Here is a 19,706-nt window from a genome sequence, read left to right as displayed (position 1 = left end):
GTTAACCCCCAAGCGGATGGATCGAAGGATTGGCAACGGGGGTACTTGGAGCGAAACTGAATCCTCCAAATTGGTTCATGAAAAGGTCTCTGGAAATCCCAACCCAAACCCCATTGGCCGAAAGAGAAAGTTTCGCTACGAGAATAAAGGTTCCGAGGATCACACAGGGTGGCTACTAGATGAATATAGTCTTTTCGATGGTCCCAAGAATGACTACAATCAACGTAGTTACGATTTTGATTTCGTCATTTGTCGGATGAGGAAGAACGATAGGGTTGGGATCAAGGCAACAAATCTAAAGCGTGGATCACAAGATACAGAAGAAAAGAAGATGAACACAAACAAAAAGATGAAAAAAGATGATCAAATGGGATCAACAGAATCATCATCTCAACAAGGCTGCTCTTCTAGTCCAATTGGTGGTGATCTTGTGGAATTTGATCCGATTGATCTGACAATCTTTGAGGAAAATACGATGGCCGACATGGAACAACTACTTGGTGAAGCTTGGAGCCCAAGTAATTTTGAGGATGCAGTCTCTTATGATGTTGATCCGATTGGTGAAACCCAAATTAACTTTGCGAATGAGGAAAATACGATGGCCAACATGGAACAACTACTTGGTGAAGCTTGGAGCCCAAGTAACTTTGAGAATGTGGTCTCTCATGATGTTGATCCGATTGGTGAAACCCAAAGTAGCCAATTGTCTAACTGGTCCCAAGCGATATTAAATCAGCTCCTGGTTGGTGTATAAGGAATTATTCTACAAGCGATGGCTGTAGCTCTCTAATTTTCAATGTGTACAGAGAACTGAGTATTGATGAATATATTTGTACCACGATTTTTATTGGCTTTAGTTTCTTTAGTTGTGTACCTTTTTGAGTTATCAATGAACTGATTCTTTTTGTCTAGTAAATTTACTCTTAATTTGTTAATTTGACCAAATATTGCTAGCTACCTGTAACTTAAAATTGCTCTAATTAACTTGGAAACACTAGTATGCCAACAAAGAATTAGCAACACTTCCAGTCTCTTAATTCATAGAGCAGATGATATGTGATATACAATAACAGAATAAAATGTAGCAAGTGAAGTGAGTAAAAAAGATCTTTTATTTCATTCAAACTGTAAGACTTGAACCAGAAGGCTATTACTATATATTGTGATTACAACGTGCCATCAGGCAGAGATGACAATAAATTCCTCTAAATTATTCGACCAAACCATAAAATCATCAAACATATATGTACACTTGTTTGATTGTTTGTAGTACACATGTACAACATTCTATTCTACAGTTGGATGAAATTGGGAGAACCAGTCATGTCATAGGGGAGCTGGGGTTGTCAAATCTATTACCTCAGCTCCACAAGGCCGGAGATAGCTTCTGCTGGGAGACTGATCATCGTCTGCAACTATAGCTGTCGATTGTTCCCTTGCAGGTAGGCCCAAATCAACACTCATGTCATCAGAAGATCCACACAAACCTATATCTTTAGTTACTTCTGTGTCAAATGAGGTGGTGACATTTGAAGATGGCGTTCTCACTGGCGACGCCATAAAACCAAATTGCTCTGTACAATCCTCTCCTACTACTTCACTGCATCCATATGCTTCGTTAATTATCTTGCCAGTATCATCCTGCTGATCATCTGCTGAACTTTGAACTATAAGATCTGAAAATGTCTCTTCCTGTAATGTACCATCATTCATAGCTTCATCACTTTCTTTTCCATTATACCACTCATCTTCTCCTACTTCTTTACTGCATCCATATACTTCATTCATTCTATTGCCACTATCACTCTGCTGATCATCTGCTGAATTATGAGTCCTGAAGTCCAATAAGGTTTCTTTGGGTAGTGTACTGGAATTCATATCTTCATCACATTCCCCTTCATGACACCGCTCATCTTCATTTTCCAAAAGGTCATCAGATAGTTTAGTACAGGAAGGAAGCTCATCCATGGAGCAGACTTTGACCTTCATCTGTTCCGGAAGGTGTGGGCAACCAGCAGAATGTTTAGTGTACTGTGTTGAAAAGAAGTTTACAGTGATGTTCAAGCTGATGATACATAGAAACAATATCACTTTCCATCAATAACAGCAAAAGCATAAGTATTCATCCATTCACAACTCACAAGGAAGATAATAAGATGATACCTCTGCCAAGGAGGGAGAGTGAGCATGGTGTATGCAAGTTTGATCTTACTGACAAGCCCTCGCAGTGATTTAAAGCTTGCAGCAGCCTGCCTAACCGCCTTCGATACAGTTGGGTGCTGCCAGGCCCATTCAAACTGCAAAGTTCCAAAGGGAACATTAGAAAGAAGGTCCCAAATTTCCAATTAATATCAATCCTAAAATAATAATAAAAAACCTTCAATCCCAATTAGTCAAATCTTAATCAGGCCCAAATTGATCCTAGAATTGGTGCCTACTCAAGACGGGTCCCAATCAAGCTGGAAATATCCTCAAATGTCACATAATTATCAGAATATAATTCTCAAGAAATTTGTCCCAGTCAATCAAATTAAAGACACAAACAGATCAAACAGAGCAATCCATAGACAAGTTAATTGTAAAGAGAACAAAAGAAAGAAATGAAGAGACCTGGAGAGCAGAAACGTTAGTTGGGAAACCATAGATGCATAACACCATCTCCCATGGACGCTGCCGCTTCGTTCTCCAAGCACCTTGCGCTATTTCACCATTGTGCTGTCTTATACGACGCCGTGGGTTCACTGTGAATCTGTATCAGAATCACCCAAATAAGCCCAAACAAAGGCACAGAGTTCAAGTGGGCTCTCTTATAACTCCAAGCTCTACAAGAAAGTCTCAAACTTTAAAGAAGTTCAGATCGAAAATGTTCAAATCAAGATTGATCTTATTATTCTCAACAGATTGGGAATTTGAAAAAAAAAAAGAAAAAAAAAAGGGAATTAGGGGAAGATGGAAGGTACCCAATATAGGTGTGGCCCTTGTAGCGGGGGCTGCGAGAGCTCAACAGATAGCATGCGAAGAATCGTCCTTCTTCTGCTTCTTCCTCCTCCGCGATTAGGGTTTCTGGGATTTCTGCTTCTTCCATCTCTCTTTTCAGGTGTATCTTATTAAAATGCAGTCAATCCAATTCGACCGTTGGAATATATTAACTCTTGAACTCTACGCCTCAGGTTCCGTTTTCTACGGTCAGGATCTTGGGGTGGTACTTGGAGAGTGGCCAAGTTATTGCCACGTGGCCGGTTGTTTCTTGATCAACCAAAAAAAATGTTGCCGCGTAAATAATCTTCAAACTCGGGTTTACTTCACTGCAATTCTGGGTTCAGTTCTGGCTTGGATCGATAATTCCACCGGGCTTGGGAAGTCGGTCTCGGAGCATTCTGATAGCAAAGAGGTTGGTGCGTTTGTCAATCTCATTGTGTTAATATAATTGAGTCCAAACTGTATTGTTAGAAATTGTTGTCAAGTTGTTTGTGTGTTGAGGAAATTAATTGTAGCCATCTATAACATCATAAATCATAATGGGTTATTGGGAAAACAAAGAAGCTTACTATTGGATTAAAACAAAATTAGATTAGAAGCATGCAAATTCCATTCTGATTTCCTTTTGTGTGTGTACATTTTGTTAGACTGCAACGACAAGAATCGAAGATGACATATTTGTAGACAAAATTCCTCATCAGACAGCTTTGTGTTTGGACCTGCCACCCTCCCTCGTCCCACCGTCTTCATTTCTTCACTGTACAGATTGAACACTTCCTCTCTCTAATGAGAAAATTTCGGAAAGAGGCAGAGACAAATTTTTTTTCAACAAGGCGCTCTCATATTCACTAGAAATTAAAATAGTCTGCATACAGATAGAAAGGGCATACATCTCTATGTGAGTAGATATAGAATAAAGTACATCTCTCTATACCTAAAACAATCTTGGAAAGATTACAGAAAGAACTGTGGCCACCCAAACCAAAGCAAAAAAGGACTCGCATGTGATTTACATAGAGAATCACAAACAATATGCACAACTCAGCCAAGAATGAAAGTATAAATAAAAAGAAAAGACCGATCAATGCAATGTATTCCTCTGAGCTTCCTCTGCACCCCAAGAACACAAATCATAGTAACTATATCGGAAAAATTGAATCTGGTTAAAGAGGAGGAAACTATTCAAACTGTTGCAGAGTACTCAGTGACAAAAGCCTCCTTGCAGCAGGCGGTGCCAATCCAGGGATATCCCGGATGTTTTTGTTGCCAGGGTTCACAATCTGAAAGAGTAGCACACACTCAAGTTAAGAACAGAGACGGGTGGGGCAAAAGTGCTGGTACTAATGTACATGACATGATACAACGGAAAAAAGCCCAGGTTCACAAGCAGGACGAAGCATTAATGTTGGATCTTTTATTAGTATTACTAATATTCGACACACACTAATCCACTTTTAATGTTCAATAATAAGTGATCACCGTAGAGCAGCATCAAGGTTCCCAATAAATCAAACTCGTAGAGGTGACTGCATTTCAAAGATTCATAAGATGGTCATTTTTAAATACTCAACTCTCTTTGTTATTTCACTTTTTCGCTAGGAAGATTTTCAACACTCACTTCAGAGAATGAAAGCGTAAATCTTCCATGCATGACATCCTTAACTACCTAGGGGGAGACGAAAAGAGATAAGAATTCCCCTTGTATTGCATCTCTTTCAATTAGAAAGAACTTTCCAAACTCTGGAATCAACAGATTTCCTTTACGAAAAGTTCCTAAAATACAACTTTGCAGATACCTACGTAATTTCATATGCAACTTCCAAAACAGGTAGCAGGCTACAAAAACCTAGGGCAATATATAAATGAACCAAAGAGCATACCTTCACAACAATAATTGCTATTACACCAATAACAATAAGCAAAAGAAAAAGCATGATACACTTGTCTGTTGCCACCTGAAAATATTGAAAAAAAATTAGTTTTTCATAGAAAAATATACGGATAGACCACTTAGGGGGAAGGATCTCAACTAACCTGCCTACCAATCTCTTTCACAAGCTGGGAGGCCTTCTTAATTGAAAACTGAATTGTGTCGAGCTCATTCACAATGCGGCCCATTTGTTCAGTCTGCAAGATTTTGAGTGAAACCATGTTAGGCTAATTTCTTGAAATGAAAGTTAATAGAAATGACAGGTGAAAATACTTACTTGGCCCTTTAAGGTAACTGCAGTTTGAGTTCCCACTTCAATTGTTTGCTCAACAACCTATCGGCCAACTAAAGAGTTACGATTGCTGGAAAGAGGAAAAAAGAAGGGCAAATTTAAAATTTGTGTTATTTCGGATAGCTATTCACCTTTTTAGAGCGTTCAATGACCTGATCTGTCTCGTCCATTGTTTTCGTCCCAGAATTGATTAGTTCTTGATTTGACATAGCTATCAGACATACATGTAAATTGAAAAGGAGGTCAGACAAATGTATTATTTTCAAATCAGGCATGAAACAAGCACAGAATAGACACAAAGTTCCAAGCAGTTTGATGTTTTCAAAGTTTGATTCACATTTACATTGTACTGATCAAAGGAGTGCAAGGCTGACTAGCATCGGATAATCAACAGCTAAAATAATGAAACAAACTGAAGTAGGAGAAAGCTCATCTTTACATAATCAAACTAAGCTGACAGATATGCAGAAAGATAAGAACTTACCTGAAGCCATTTGAACATTGTCATCAGCAGTTGGATCACTAACTCCTGCCCCCATATCAAAGAGTTCGACTCTCTTGTTTCCAAGGCTATTCATAAACCTGCAGTTCATCTAGAGTATGAATATCATTTTCCAAAATCAAGGGAACCCAGAACATGAAGAGTGAAGGGGGTTTATAGGCTTCAAAAACTGTATTGTACAATAGTTTTCTATAGTTGGGGATTAACTTGTTTGTCCCGTGAATATGAGGACTGAAGGTAACAAACTAAAACAATCAGATTCCAGAGTACATGAGTGAGTAAGTAAGTAATGGTCAAGAATACAAAATGCATAGCTGAACTTACGTTTTTCTCAATTGAACATATGAATTCAGCTCTTTGATCTGCAAAATGAAGTATGATAATTAGATGCAGTTGTTACACCAGCAAAAAGTAGAAGGAATCAAATGTGTGCCTAGAAAGATCTTGTGCATTAAAATATCAATCCCCAGATTAGTTTCCTCACACAAAAACTATTACACAAGAATTAAAGGACACTGTTATAAACCTTTGTAATAGAGAAAAAATTCAACAATATCATTTAATTACATAAAAATGGCATATGAGAATAATCTGAAACAAATATTGCTCTCACAACATTTTCAATTCAAAAGTCGTAAGCAAGTTTGCAAGCATGCATGTGTTACAGTGTACATGTACACATTATGTGATGCGAAAAACAAAAGCTCATAACAACTGACCATAGATTGCTTCTCATCATTGAGTTGTTTATTCACATCAGGAGGATTTCGGCTCTCCTCATCCTTGATTTCACGGTCAAACTCTTTGATTAATCTGAAACAATGAATTTACAAAATCATACTCTGTGATTTAAGTAAAGGGAAAATCTCAAGAACTGGGATAAAAATAATTCCTATTTATTTTATTCTTTCATATGCCATCATGACAATCATCCCATACCTGAATTCTTCCAACATCCCCAAAACTGATCACAAATGAAAAGATGTATGGGAGTCCATAAATAGGATGCAAGACTTGTATAAAGTTGCTCACATCTTGATCCCAGTTAAACTGAGGATGCTCTCATGGTTCTACTCCTAATTTCTCTTTTCAAATAAGTTGCTAATTTTTAAGGATGCCAAAATTGCCTAATGACATGGTGGTGCAAGACTCATTAAAGTGTAAAAATTGCATTAGATGTAGCAACATTTGTCTTTCTGTCTTTTCTTTCTCTTCATATAATGTGAAAATTAAGAATGTCCAAAATTCTAAGTTTCTGAAAGTAGTCAGATAAAATTAAGAGAGTCCCATCTGTGGCATACCTTTTACATTCCCTCATCTTTCCTGTAAGTTCTTCCAGCTGTTTACTTTGTCTATTGGAGTCTTTGATCTTATCCAGCTTCTGGAAGCCATTTCTGAAAACAAAGAGGAAGTCACCGTAATTATAATAATATCACTCTATTATGAAAAGCAGGGACGTACAAGTATCTACTGTAACAACCCCACCACTTCCCCCCAACAAAAGAAACAGAAAAATTGTCTGCAAATACATAAATTATTCTTTTCTTTCAGTAACTACACCTTGTAGAAGAATAATAGGCAGACAGTTAACATGTAAGATTGTGTAAACAAGGACCGTGTGGCGTTGGCAACACATAAACATAAGAGAGATTAACACAGGCTACAGAACTCTGGTTCATGGTAAAAAAGAAAAGACTGCACTGTGTCAGACGGAGGCAGAGAACAGTGATACAACCATGACAGGTGAATTCAGTAACCACCTAATAACCGGAAGTTAAATGAGACTGTAAACAAAGAACAAATGCTCACAATGGCTACCATTGACTAACATCTCCCTCATTATCCATCAGTTTGTGGAAAGTATATCATGGTTGCTGCTTCCATGGGGTTTCAAGTAGGGATGTCAAAATAATTTTTAAGTAGATGTGGAAACAATGATGCACTTCTGGCATATAGAGTTGCCCGTTAGGTAGTATGGATGTAAATAGTGATCCATCAAGAACATAACCAAAAGAATTTTATTCATTGGAGTATTGGATCTCCATAAATAACCGACATCAATGCTTTACGCAAACAATCAAAAGACCAAGTTGAGCCTTGAAAACTAGAAAATCTGTATGCGTTTCTAAAGAGCAGCCAATGTTACTCAACACTACATGAAAACATTGCACAGATGTAAACTCTTACAGGAACAGCTGAGCAAGCACGTATACTCTTTAAATCGCCTCAGTAACTCTATCTAAGGCAAGTTAATAATGCTTAACTACAGTTTACGAGCATCAATCTAACTTAATTGAGAATGAATAGGAACACACATTACAAAACAAACAAATTGATTATTGAGCAATACAACATCCTACATATCCTGACATCCCTCTAACTGAATTGTCTTTCTTCAATTGCTAAACATGCTAGGATTCTGAGAAAACATCCGATCACCGAATTCACAATTCAACAATCAATGCATAGAAAAGTTCAGGCACTTAAGAAAACGAAAAGCCATGATCTTTATTCAGTATGGATAAAAATTAAAATGCAACTGAAACACAGAGACATACGCGAGGGCTCGAAAATTATCGTGGATTTCACCGTAGATCTGCTCCAACTGAGGACTCATCGGCAAGTTGCTGGCCATGGTTGCCAGAGACTAACCCCTCCGAAATCGAATCCGCAAGAAAACCCTAACCTTTCCCCTTACTACGATTTTGCAAAACTCCACAGCATCTGTTGCTCCGGATTGAGATTTGCTGGAGGTTTAACAACGAAACCCTAACTGCAATCCTCCACGGTGTTCTTCCTTGGGATAAAAATCGAAACTTTATTTTTCTCGAAAAATAACAAGAATTGAAAAAGATTACAGAAAAATTCAGGAGGGTAAATTGTGAGAAAATTGAAAAAGAAAAACTAAAAGCGTGGAAGGAAGAGAAAGAGGGTGAGAAAGAATCGCTGTCTGGTAATTGATTGTTGTCCAAAAAATATGTATTTTATTTTATTTTAAGTTTCTTTGTTTCTTTGTGATTAAGCAAAAATTATTTATTTATTTCTCAAAGAGCAAACAGGCTATAATGTCTAACATGAGCCGCTAATATGGTGCCGTTGGACCGTGAGTTAATGAAATTTCGCGACAAATTAGTTATAAGAGCTTAAGAAACATCTGAAAAGTTGTTAAGAATGTTCTGTTCGGTTGTTTTTGTTTTTTGTTACATCTTATAATGCAATGGAAGATAAACTCCATTGCTAACTCCTTCAATTTGAGACTTGGTTTTCTTTTTTCGGATAATGTTCTATCACCATACTAGATATGTCACGTTATGTTTTTCATAAGAGGATTTTATTTTCATTCCTGGATAATTAATATGGGAATTTCAATCCCAAATAACTCATTTAACGAACTAAAACTGAAATTGAAATAATCTTCAACTAATCGTAGTAGAATGTAACGAAATCAAGACTCAAATAAAATAGGATTGCGTGGAGCAGTGGATATTAAACTTTTTGAAAACTTGCAAGTTTAACAATAACATTCATCATTTGGAGAGTATGCAATCTAACTTTTATATCCCCTATTTTCTGTGTGTATTGTGGGGGTTGTTTAACTGTGATAGACAAAACGAGATAGGAGTAGAATTTATCGTGAGATTATGAACACACCCTTTCTATGCGGCTTACTTTAGCAGACAGCAAAAGACGTACTGTGGGGAAAAAGAACATTTATGAATTATAATAATTGGAAAAACAAAAAAACAAAACAAAAAAACAGGGAGTTGAGTTGGGAATGAGAAGGAGGAAAATGGATTGGAAATGATGCGCTGTCAGTCTGCCTGGGTGGATTTCGAACAGCTAACGCGCTCAAATAAAATTCCTCGCCTGTCCGACTGAGAGAGCAATGATAACACTACCCACCGAGAGCCATTTTCTTGGACCCTCCATCTTTATGACGGGACGGGACACCTGGCAACAACATTTTTTCCCTCCATCGCCATGAATTGGGGTACTTAAATAGAGAAATGAAGGAATGGAAATCGGATCAACTACTCACCTACTCACCTACTAATTTTATTCTTGATTTTGAGAGTATTCAACTACGGATTTTAACGTGGAATTCATATAGTTTTTTATTCTTTATGTGTTAGTAATAGCAGGGGGAGTCGGGAATTAGAATCATTCAAATACTTATGTGTTGTAAACATATGATAAGTATGAATTGAAATCAATCCAATACTCATTCCTAATAAGCACTGGCAGACTTAGGAATTTTTTAGCAGAGATGCAATAAAGAGAGAGTTAAATAAGAAAAAAAATTATTAAAAAAAGAATAAACAAAATTGGCGTTTGCTCAAGAATAAAAAAATATGAATTCAACTTACTTTGGATTGGTGTACTCAAGAAGGGAAAAAAAACGCAGAATTCTTGTGATGCACGCACACTTGATAAAATTGGGTGATGTTAAATTGGTCATTTATAAAGAGAACTCACAATCCCACTTAAATAAGGAATTGTGCAAGCCCTATTAAAACCCAATCAAATAAAGAGAACTCTCAATCCCACTTAAATAAGGAATTATGCATGCCCAATTAAAAGCCTAAGAAATGGCAGGTTTCCTGTTAAATTGGTGCTTTTTATAAATATATAAAAAAAGGCTGTGTGTGTTTTAAAAACCTGGTCCAAAACGTGGCCAATATGCTGAGGAGGGGTGTAATATGCAACATCTATGATGGCTTTTCCAGCGAGGGGAGGTGCAGCTGCACATTTTTGCGCCTTAATAGGTCCACCACTGCTAATAAGTAAACATGACGTTAGTGTGTCGCTATTTTTTCACTTCAAAGTACATTTTGATATTTTTCTGAAGTATTAGACTTGAAGTATTTTTCTCTATGAGCCTATATGTGAAAGCCCTTCTTTTAACCCAAAAATGTCAACATAAAAAAGAGACTAGAAAAAGTCATTTGTTGTTGGGCTTTTTTGGCCTCCTTTCTCACCAAGGAAAAGGAAAAAAAAAAACGAATTTTGCTTCATTTTCTTCAAGACCATTGGCATTTGGTCAAACATGTTTGGAAGAGCAAATAACAATAATTTGTAGTAATCACCTCCACTGGTTGGAAACATACATGTAAATTTGTTATTATGACAAACAAGCTTATGCAATCGAACACGAGCATGTTTCTCAGTCTTGTTTAACTTAGAAGCATTTCATCAAACACTTTATTATAAATAAGAAACTCATAAGCATTTGAATCAAATTGCATCATAAAATTGAAAAGAAAAATAAGTTGTCATGGCCAAATATATTCCATTTCTTCAACATAACTCATATAAAACTTTCCTTCTTTTCTCTCTCCTCACGTCGTGACCAATCGCTTAAGATAAGAGGAATAATCAAATTTCAAATATTTCGTTTCACTGCTCTAGTTAATACATGTACACATCTATGGAATGGTTATTGAGAGAACAAGACTAGGTTATAAAACCAGACATTATAGTCTTTTGACATCTGTGTTCCTTTTGCTTTCTAATCAAAATCAAGGTATCAGCCTTAACCACACAACCTATGTAATGCCCATTTTATTTTATGACAATTGGAAAGCACATAGTTTTCTTTCCAAAATGTCTAAATATTAATTTGGCAACGGGTCTAGCCCAATAGAAAATGGCCTTAACTTGGAAATTAGAGGTCTCAGGTTCAAATCATCACGGAATCATAGTTGTGTGTGTGAGAGAAATCCCCATCTCCTGTCGTTTAAGTATTTCCTGTGTGGGATCCACTAAGTACTCGATGGATGTATGAGTTTAACTTATCACATATTTGAAACATTACTAGATGTATTATTATTAGCTTTTAGGGTTTAGGGTTTAGGGTTTAGGGTACCCTAAACCCTAAACCCTATTATTATTAGCTTTTCGAGGGATCCTAAGGATATAGTATCTTTTGCATATTATTTATAGAAGTTTACAAATAACTTAACACATGATGAATCAAACGTATACGCAAGGATTTAGGATATACATCGATGATCCTACCATATTAGCTTACGCTTAATCATCTCATTAAAGACTAATTTGATGGCTTAATATTAATCCAACTGAGATGCATGCATGCAACAAAGTGGATGAATATTGCTTAAAACAATTGATTGTACGCCTAATATTAATTAAGGCTGATTCAAAGTTAATTTGTTTTCGACTTTGAATCTTAAAAAGGATGAGGAGGATAGGATTGAGAGGGGATGGAATTGTTGATGTCCCATTCGTAAAGAACATGACAAGTTGACTAGTATACGCACTTGAAGAAATATGGACAAGAAATTGACATAGCAAAATAGACCGTCATATTTTGTGTTTGTGAAAATCGAGCACATTCGTTATTCGGGTCATAATCTCTATTTCGAGCAAAAGTTTTCGTGTAAACAGTTGCATATACCTCTCTTAGTATTTTTCTTTGTCGAAGACTCAATTGGAGTCTCTTATTGTTGTCTCATGGGCTCACCATAACTTTTGGAATTTTCTTAATCTTAAATCCTAAATCACAAACGTAACACTCAATTCTATTATAAAACTTGACTAGTTTTAGCGTACTAAACTTTCACGCAATATCATTTACAAATATGTTCGATTCTTGCTTCTTCCAATATCGTCGTTTATAAACGTTATAAGCTATCGGATAATCTCATACAGGAACATTTTTCTAATACCTCCATAACTTAAAATGCTTAACTTTAAATCCGAAAATGACATAGTCATAGATATATATATATATATATACACAAAATCCTATTTCAAAATTGAAAAAGTCTATATATTTATGATATTATCCACTCTGCTTGTGCCGGAGTGAGCCATCGTCACAAATTGACATGAGCTCTCTTTTGGTACAAAAATGGGACCATGGGCTAATGGGCCCACCACCCACTCACAGTGTTGCCTCTACTTTTTTCACCTGATCCATCCAGGCCCAGTAAAAGCTCTCCATATCGGCTTTCCCGCGAACCCAAACGGTTAAAACCCTCTGCCCTGCAGGTGGAGATAAGGGTTCATGTCCACGTGTCAAAAATCGGGCATGTCAGTACAAAACGTGGCACGTGACGACTCTCAGAACCACACCACCCATAGATACACCAAGAAACCGAGAATCCGAAACCAGGACCGGACAAAAACGAAGCCTCAAAATCTCAATTGGGGTGATTGATTGTTCTCATGGTCCTCCCCTGGTTAAAATATAACCCTAGGGTTGAAATTGAAAGCAAAAGACACCCATTCGTCCTCTTTATATATCGCGCATTTTGTATCTTGTAATTTACAGAAAAAACTCAGAGATTAGCTTTGGGGGCTTTGGCTTTGATATCTTCTATGTCAGTGTTGCATTGTCGTGAGAGTGAGAGCCAGGCTTGCATGCGGGTGATTGCGCATTTCCAAGGTGATACTCGCTTCTGGGCTCGCTGGTGGAGCCATGGCGGTTAAGAAGGCCTGCGAGTCCTTCTCCAAGAGCTTGATCAACGAGGTGCAGAGATGGGGCTGTATGAAGCAGACCGGCGTGAGCCTCAGGTACATGATGGAGTTTGGGTCCAGACCCACCCCGAGGAATTTTATAATCTCCGCTCAGTTTCTTCACAAGGAGCTCCCCATTAGGATTGCTAGGCGAGCAATTGAGCTCGAGGCCCTCCCTTATGGCTTGTCTGAGAAACCTGCCGTTTTGAAGGTACTTTTCGTTTTTGTTGTTGTGAATTATGCGTTTTCTTATTTGTTTTCTTTTTGGAATCCAATGGGATTTGGTGGGAATTAATGATGTGGCTTTGAATTTAATTCCTTTGTCGAACAGAATAAAATTTGATTCATTGTCTTAATATTTTATTTGATTATACCAAAAAGGTTTATGTAAAGCTTAGGCTACATGTGCTTTTAAAGGGTCAATCTTTTGCTTTCAAAAGCAAGAATGCATTGGAATTGTTTGCCAAATGATTCTTCAGAGTAACTGCATGCGAATTGCTTGTGGCTGAGATTGTTCTTTCTGCAAACTACTATCTGAGGTCTTGTTCTCATATTTTAGACAGTGAACTATGCAGAAACTATCTGTTAAGTGCACTTGTTTAAGAATATTTTGGTTTGTTGAGCGCGCTGGTGGTTTGGAGTTACAAGGTGATTAACTAGATAGCACATCCAGCATCAAGTTACAAGGATTTGAGGCATACAAATACACTTTAGTGTAATTTTTTTCTTTATTTTATTTTCAGGTACGAGATTGGTATTTGGATTCCTTCCGCGACCTTAGATCCTTTCCTGATATTAAGGATGCTAATGATGAGAAGGAATTTACACAAATGATTAAGGCGATTAAGGTAAGACACAATAACGTGGTCCCAATGATGGCTTTGGGCGTTCAACAGTTGAAGAAAGGCATAAATCCGAGGATTGTCTACGAGGATCTTGATGAGATTCACCAATTTTTGGATCGCTTCTACATGTCAAGAATTGGAATTCGCATGCTCATTGGTCAGATTGCCTTCTTACTGTGATATTTTAGTTGGCTGGTTTTGCTAGATATTTCACTTTTCTTTCACCGGGTTCTAAAATCTCTGTGGAACTCAGGCCAGCATGTCGAGTTGCACAATCCCAACCCCCCTCCTCATGTTGTGGGTTATATACATACAAAAATGTCTCCTGTGGAGGTAGCACGAAATGCTAGTGAGGATGCCCGCGCAATCTGCCAACGGGAGTATGGCAGCGCACCTAATGTTAAGATCTATGGGGATCCTGATTTTACATTCCCGTAAGTATATTTTATTCTCACTTGGTTGGTCTGTTTCTAATCGATATCGATATTTTCTCCTTCCTTCTTTTTTCTTTCTCTTCACTTTGAACCTATTAGTGGTGACTGGTGATATGATATTGTCCAACAAATGAAGTTTTGTTAGTTTCTATAACAGGTATGTTCCAACACACTTGCATACTATGGTCTTCGAGTTAGTTAAGAACTCCTTGCGTGCTGTCCAAGAGCGGTACATGGACTCGGACAAAGTTGCACCTCGTGTTAGAATAATAGTTGCCGATGGAATTGAGGATGTTACTATCAAGGTATTGTTTAGTGTAATTTAGAGAATTTCAAGATATTTTCAATTGTTTACTACTTCAACAATGAAATGCTTATCAAGTTGGTCTGGCTGACTTCATAGGTCTCAGATGAGGGGGGTGGCATACCAAGAAGTGGACTCCCCAAAATTTTTACATATCTTTACAGCACTGCAAGGAACCCTTTGGATGAGCATTCAGAAATCTCTGAAGCTGATGCAGTTACAATGGCTGGGTATGGATATGGGCTTCCTATAAGTCGCTTGTATGCTAGGTATTTTGGAGGAGATTTGCAAATTATCTCAATGGAAGGATATGGTGAGTTGACTAATTCCAAAACCTGTTCCATTTAGATTATTCCAGCAAAACTTCACAATCAAAGTCTTTCCATTTGTTTGCACCTTTCTTTCTCCTTCTGAGTTCTGAAGGGGTATTTTCTGGCATTAGCCATACGCTATCGTAATTAGAGAAAATACTTGTCTATGTCATTAGCTGATCATCTGTATGATTCACTAGCTCTTGATCTCTTCTTTAAATCAGCTGTCATTTTCTTTTCCTTCATGCACCAAAAGTTCTACTCACTGTTTCATCCACATTTTCAAGCCTGTTGCGTTCATAATGTTATACATAATTAGCAAGGCTTCACAATCAAAATTCTTAAGGGGCAACTCCAGTAGTTGCCATAAATAGATAATAAATTTTACTTGTCTATGTCATTGGTTAACCATCTTATGTTTTACATGGTTTCACCTGTCATTTTCTTTTGCCTCATGCACTGAATATTCTGCACATTGCTTTCTCCACATTTTCAAGCACGTTGCGTTCAAAATATCATGAGTCTTCCAATTTGTTTGTAGCTTTCTTCTCTGAGTTGTGAAGGGGTAATCTTCTACACTCGAGTTGTATTATATTCTCTAAATCCGACTGTAAAATTGTCGTTATATATTTGACTTGCCTTTTGATCTCTTTTTAAAATCACATGTCATTTTCTTTTGCTTCATCCACCGAAATTTTCTGACTTGCGGATATTTGTGTCATGTATGTGCACAGGGACTGACGCATATCTCCATTTGTCTCGCTTGGGAGATTCACAGGAGCCTTTGCCATGATGAATCTGTGGTGTTTCTATGTGAATGAATCGATACAGTTGAATTTTCAAACTAATTCAGGGGAATATTATAAGTTAAAAGTGTCATATTTTATTGTAAAGGAGATAAATTTGCTGTCAATTTTTTTATTCTAATGAAAATTGGCAGTTTTCTTGTGTCTTTGTCTGTGTGAGTCAACCTCACCAGGGGAAGGAGGATATAATATAATCAAGTCGTGTGGCGGTCTTATGCGTAAAGACTGTTCTACCAACTCTTTCTACATAACTCTTTTCCATGTTAATCTAACACATTGGCCCTTTTAGCATTTCTAATCACCCTGTGATGTTAGTTTACGCCAATACGTATCGCTAGTTGCTAAGCCAATTAAAATATGATGTGATAAGCCAATTAAAATATGTCATGAGGAATGAATCCGGAGTCAAAATGAATGGGTATGAAATTAAAGGCTCGTTTCTAAGTGATTCTTAATAGGTTAATAATCACTTCAATGGGGGATTCACTTCTCCATATTTATAGAGAAGCACATGAGAGGTGCTTCTCTCTAGAATCACTTAGAATCACTTAAAATCACCAAAAGTGATTATATGAAAAGGCACATGAAGGTGCTTCTCCCCGAAAGTGATTCTAGTCTGGCCCTAACTAATTCTTCATTGTAACACATAATTTCTGAGTATGCATTTATTAATAAATTCAAGAGAAGTCAGGAATTGAAATAGTTTCAATATTCATTCTAAGTAACTAATCATGACTCAATATAAACTTTCATGAAACTGGCCGAAAAAGAAATCAACTTTCATTAAACGAAGTTGATAAATTATTAGTAACCTTTTTGCAAGTCATGGTGACAAAGTACCTGTTCATGTTCAAGAGAATCAAATAAGATGATATGACATGCCAGAGCCGGGTGCACCATCTGGCTACACACTTAAAGCAGAATCTTGCTGGGTGATCGTCTAATCTCTTACGACCTCGACATCTTTGCTAACAGAGTATCTCATCATCAATAAAATTTCCACTAACAAGAAGCCTCGATCCTTTGAAATTTGCAAACCATGTAACAAAAACAAAAATTAATGTTACTCAGTAGCGTACTGTCTGAGCTAGATGGTAATATATCATCAAAAGTTGAAACTACATGTTTCTTCTATGGGTACAGTTACACATTAACAACATCTTTCTCTGATTTGACAGCGACCAAATATCTTTCTCTGATTTGACAGAAACCTATCAGGCTTCATGGATTTCCAAAAAAATCTGGTCAAAGTGAAAACATATCAGAGCCTTCTTTGCTTTGCACGCTGATACGACTTCTTCCCCTTTATCTTCCATTTTTCATTTCCAGCCGGCCGGTTTTTGTCTTCTATCTCACGTACTCTCCGCTTTCTAAAAGGCAGATTCATGAAACAAACAACAGCATAGTTAAAGGTTTGTTTGTATTTCATAGAGATACTCAGCTTTTCAAGAATACTGAACTTTCATAACTACAGCATAAAGATACATTATAGCATAATACGCTGCATATCATATGATTTCTCCCAACTTCTTCAAATATTTATATCTAAATTTAAATGCATGTGGGACTATTGGCACTCCAAAACTTGCTACCACAGCGCCCCCCCTCCTCTCTCTCCAAAAAAATTTCTTTTATAAACCCAAATTTCCTCTTTTCAATTTTTGTTTTTAAGTTGAAAAGAAAATCCCTCGTCCCACATCCTCCTACCCCCACACCACCCCCTTCCCTGCTGCCAGCTGGTGGGCATGACCTCGCCATGATCATCCATGACCGGTAAATTTAATTTCACTTTTTTTTCAATAAATATTCTGAAGTTTAAAATTTTTCGGATGCCAATAGAATCATCCTTAAAGCAAATGTATTGCTTCAGAATTTGGACACAATGAATGTCTCTGGGTATCTCACCTGTAGTTCCCAAGGGTATGATCAGAAAGCAGCTCTTCTGCAAGGGTTGTCTTCCTTTCCTTCTTTGTAAGTCTGCCTGAGAAGAAATCTAACGGGGACTCTATCACCGTACCTACCTGATGAACAACCAAAGGAAGAAAAATGTGACGACTATACTAATACATTCCTATGAATGGCTTCTTGTAATGTAATCAAGATACTATATTCTCACCTGGAAATACTTGTTAGGTTGTGAATTACCCTTCTTGTAGTGTCTCTTTGGATCCATAACATTCCTTAACTGTAACCATTAGCAAAACAAATCAGTCGACTAAACTTCCTTTTAGCATAAATGAAAGCATAAAATTCAGAGGTTAATAATTATAACAATAATTGCAAATGGATGACCCCTTCAAGTCAATGAATTAACCCTTCAAGTCAATAAGCTAATAAATTGGTGCATGAGTATGCATAACTCACACTAAGTTCAAAGAGATACCAATTGATATACTTTAACAATACAAACAATTTGAACAATAGTGGAATCATGGAAAATGCAAAAGAAGTGAATATCGGATTTGATTCCAGATTCCAAGGAATTATCAGCTTGTTTAATGTTCCCACATACAAGGTTTGCAACTGGACAAGAAAAAAGGACACTTACTATAGACTGTGTTAGCATTTGAGAATGGTTCACTTTCGTCACGGCCGAAACTTGATAAGGACTTGGAATGATACTAAGGTAAGTGTACCATAAAATGTAAACTTCCAGGTTAGATTAGCTTTTATTAGGTCTTCTATACTAGAGATTAGTGTTGACAGACTGTCTGATGTGAATTACCTCCAAGGTAGTAGAAATAGATCCAATATCACGATTCACGGTTAACTATAAGTCCCAAAAATTCTAAAAACACAGCATCTTATAATTTGTTTTATTCAGCTGATGCAGGAAGCCAGGAGCCAACGTACAAGATTGGATATTTTTAAAGCACACACAGCTCAATAATAAGAGTTAAATTCATACTGATGCAAGCGCAAAACCCAGTAAACAAGGGATATAGATGATTACAACTTAGTGCCAGGGAAACAAAGAACCGAAACAAAACAGGAGTTACCGTACCTTCAGTAATTGGAGATCTTTCTGCAACTCTGGGGTCATGGTTGGTGCAGGCATGTCAAACCTAAATCACATAAATTATCAGGGGACACAGACAAACATAAGAAGTTCAATTGTGAGTGAATTTCATAAGGGTTTCTGATAAAACCCAAGACTCAAAAGAAGCAGAATGAGTTGAGATGATGACATACCAACTTGTCCCAGCAGTGTCTTTGAGCTGCTTCTTAAGCAACTTGTTCAGCTTTGTTGGGTTATTTGGTGGAACAAAGAGGCCATCAACAAGCTGTGTGTTGGGTTTCCAAAGTTGATTGGTTTCGCGGTGAGTTTCGTGAGGTTTGGTACCAGACCCACCTCCATTTTTGGCTGCTGATGAAACAGTCGGCAACTTTGGCTCCCATGAGAGACCAATCACTGCCTTGATTTCCGGCATCCTAAAACACAACTTTTGAAATCAAAATCAAAACAGCTCCAACCTGATAAGCACAAAGCGATCCAAATTCATTGAAAACTCAGTGAGAAGAAGAAGATAACATACTGGCGGCGCCTGAATCAGAGAGGGCAGGAGCTAACAGCGTTGCTTCAACGACAATGGCCTCGGAGTGAGAGAGTTTAGCGGCCGAGAGAGGAGAGACTGAAAAAAACTAGGCTTTGGTAGGAAGAGAGAGGCGTCGAAGAGAGTTATTCGTTCTTTCGGCGTTTTACAAGCGATCAGCCCGGTAATAAGTTACCAGCCAAATGGGGCGGCCCAGACTAAAAGTAGCAGCCCTGTAGAGAAAACCAACCACAAAGGTCTTGGGTTTATTAGAAATTTGGAATGTGG

At 37.4% G+C, this 19,706-nt stretch overlaps 4 protein-coding genes across 8 annotated transcripts; 1 reads left to right on the top strand and 3 right to left on the bottom strand.

The window, feature by feature from the left end:
- Nucleotides 1–1,094: 1,094 nt before the first annotated feature.
- On the bottom strand, nt 1,095–3,676 carry LOC110763767 (uncharacterized). Of its 3 annotated transcripts, XM_021966618.2 has the most exons (5): nt 3,549–3,676; nt 2,961–3,377; nt 2,611–2,749; nt 2,164–2,297; nt 1,095–2,065 (listed from the first exon to the last, which is right to left on the bottom strand). In XM_021966618.2, the coding sequence occupies exons 2-5, from the start codon at nt 3,083–3,085 to the stop codon at nt 1,327–1,329; spliced, it is 1,137 nt and encodes a 378-aa protein (XP_021822310.1). In that variant the 5' UTR covers nt 3,086–3,377; nt 3,549–3,676; the 3' UTR covers nt 1,095–1,326. The 3 variants fall into 3 exon arrangements, with proteins under 3 accessions (XP_021822310.1, XP_088102862.1, XP_021822319.1); XM_088246736.1 differs by lacking the exon at nt 3,549–3,676 and having other exon boundaries at nt 2,611–2,822; nt 2,961–3,430; XM_021966627.2 differs by lacking the exon at nt 3,549–3,676 and having other exon boundaries at nt 2,961–3,428.
- Nucleotides 3,677–3,853: 177 nt separating this feature from the next.
- On the bottom strand, nt 3,854–8,705 carry NPSN13 (Putative plant snare 13). The gene is made up of 10 exons (XM_021966640.2): nt 8,262–8,705; nt 7,005–7,097; nt 6,423–6,516; nt 6,028–6,065; nt 5,686–5,783; nt 5,333–5,412; nt 5,187–5,243; nt 5,014–5,106; nt 4,860–4,934; nt 3,854–4,259 (listed from the first exon to the last, which is right to left on the bottom strand). Exons 1-10 carry the CDS (start codon nt 8,336–8,338, stop codon nt 4,158–4,160), a joined length of 807 nt encoding a protein of 268 aa, XP_021822332.1. The 5' UTR covers nt 8,339–8,705; the 3' UTR covers nt 3,854–4,157.
- A 4,120-nt stretch (nt 8,706–12,825) lies between these two features.
- Nucleotides 12,826–16,136, top strand: PDK (pyruvate dehydrogenase kinase). 2 transcript variants are annotated; one of them, XM_021966723.2, is made up of 6 exons: nt 12,826–13,396; nt 13,929–14,187; nt 14,284–14,464; nt 14,610–14,769; nt 14,868–15,081; nt 15,814–16,136. In XM_021966723.2, exons 1-6 carry the CDS (start codon nt 13,148–13,150, stop codon nt 15,870–15,872), a joined length of 1,122 nt encoding a protein of 373 aa, XP_021822415.1. In that variant the 5' UTR covers nt 12,826–13,147; the 3' UTR covers nt 15,873–16,136. The 2 variants fall into 2 exon arrangements, with proteins under 2 accessions (XP_021822415.1, XP_021822419.1); XM_021966727.2 differs by having other exon boundaries at nt 12,827–13,396; nt 14,622–14,769.
- A 752-nt stretch (nt 16,137–16,888) lies between these two features.
- LOC110763734 (rRNA-processing protein fcf2) lies at nt 16,889–19,620 on the bottom strand. 2 transcript variants are annotated; one of them, XM_021966582.2, is made up of 6 exons: nt 19,422–19,620; nt 19,078–19,328; nt 18,890–18,950; nt 18,002–18,070; nt 17,791–17,906; nt 16,889–17,255 (listed from the first exon to the last, which is right to left on the bottom strand). In XM_021966582.2, the coding sequence occupies exons 2-6, from the start codon at nt 19,314–19,316 to the stop codon at nt 17,147–17,149; spliced, it is 594 nt and encodes a 197-aa protein (XP_021822274.1). In that variant the 5' UTR covers nt 19,317–19,328; nt 19,422–19,620; the 3' UTR covers nt 16,889–17,146. The 2 variants fall into 2 exon arrangements, with proteins under 2 accessions (XP_021822274.1, XP_021822267.1); XM_021966575.2 differs by having other exon boundaries at nt 19,078–19,317; nt 19,422–19,615.
- Between the last annotated feature and the right edge of the window lie 86 nt (nt 19,621–19,706).

The sequence above is a fragment of the Prunus avium genome, chromosome 1 (assembly GCF_965620075.1).
Source record: "Prunus avium chromosome 1, drPruAviu1.hap1.1, whole genome shotgun sequence".
NCBI lineage: Eukaryota > Viridiplantae > Streptophyta > Magnoliopsida > Rosales > Rosaceae > Prunus > Prunus avium.
This window is presented reverse-complemented; position numbering and strand designations above follow the sequence as displayed.

Excerpts from the sequence above, each read along its gene's own strand:
- LOC110763767 (XM_021966618.2), bottom strand. The coding sequence starts at position 3,085 with ATGGAAGAAGCAGAAATCCCAGAAACCCTAATCGCGGAGGAGGAAGAA. Across the intron at positions 2,298-2,610 it reads CTAACGTTTCTGCTCTCCAG|TTTGAATGGGCCTGGCAGCA; the intron begins GTCTCTTCATTT and ends GGAACTTTGCAG. Across the intron at positions 2,066-2,163 it reads ACTCTCCCTCCTTGGCAGAG|CTTGAACATCACTGTAAACT; the intron begins GTATCATCTTAT and ends ATGTATCATCAG.
- NPSN13 (XM_021966640.2), bottom strand. The coding sequence starts at position 8,338 with ATGGCCAGCAACTTGCCGATGAGTCCTCAGTTGGAGCAGATCTACGGT. Across the intron at positions 5,244-5,332 it reads TCATTGAACGCTCTAAAAAG|GTTGTTGAGCAAACAATTGA; the intron begins GTGAATAGCTAT and ends GTTGGCCGATAG. Across the intron at positions 4,935-5,013 it reads TGAAAGAGATTGGTAGGCAG|GTGGCAACAGACAAGTGTAT; the intron begins GTTAGTTGAGAT and ends CAATATTTTCAG.
- PDK (XM_021966723.2), top strand. The coding sequence starts at position 13,148 with ATGGCGGTTAAGAAGGCCTGCGAGTCCTTCTCCAAGAGCTTGATCAAC. Across the intron at positions 14,770-14,867 it reads TTGAGGATGTTACTATCAAG|GTCTCAGATGAGGGGGGTGG; the intron begins GTATTGTTTAGT and ends CTGACTTCATAG. Across the intron at positions 15,082-15,813 it reads TATCTCAATGGAAGGATATG|GGACTGACGCATATCTCCAT; the intron begins GTGAGTTGACTA and ends GTATGTGCACAG.
- LOC110763734 (XM_021966582.2), bottom strand. The coding sequence starts at position 19,316 with ATGCCGGAAATCAAGGCAGTGATTGGTCTCTCATGGGAGCCAAAGTTG. Across the intron at positions 18,071-18,889 it reads AAGATCTCCAATTACTGAAG|TTAAGGAATGTTATGGATCC; the intron begins GTACGGTAACTC and ends TAATGGTTACAG. Across the intron at positions 17,256-17,790 it reads CATACCCTTGGGAACTACAG|AAAGCGGAGAGTACGTGAGA; the intron begins GTGAGATACCCA and ends TCTGCCTTTTAG.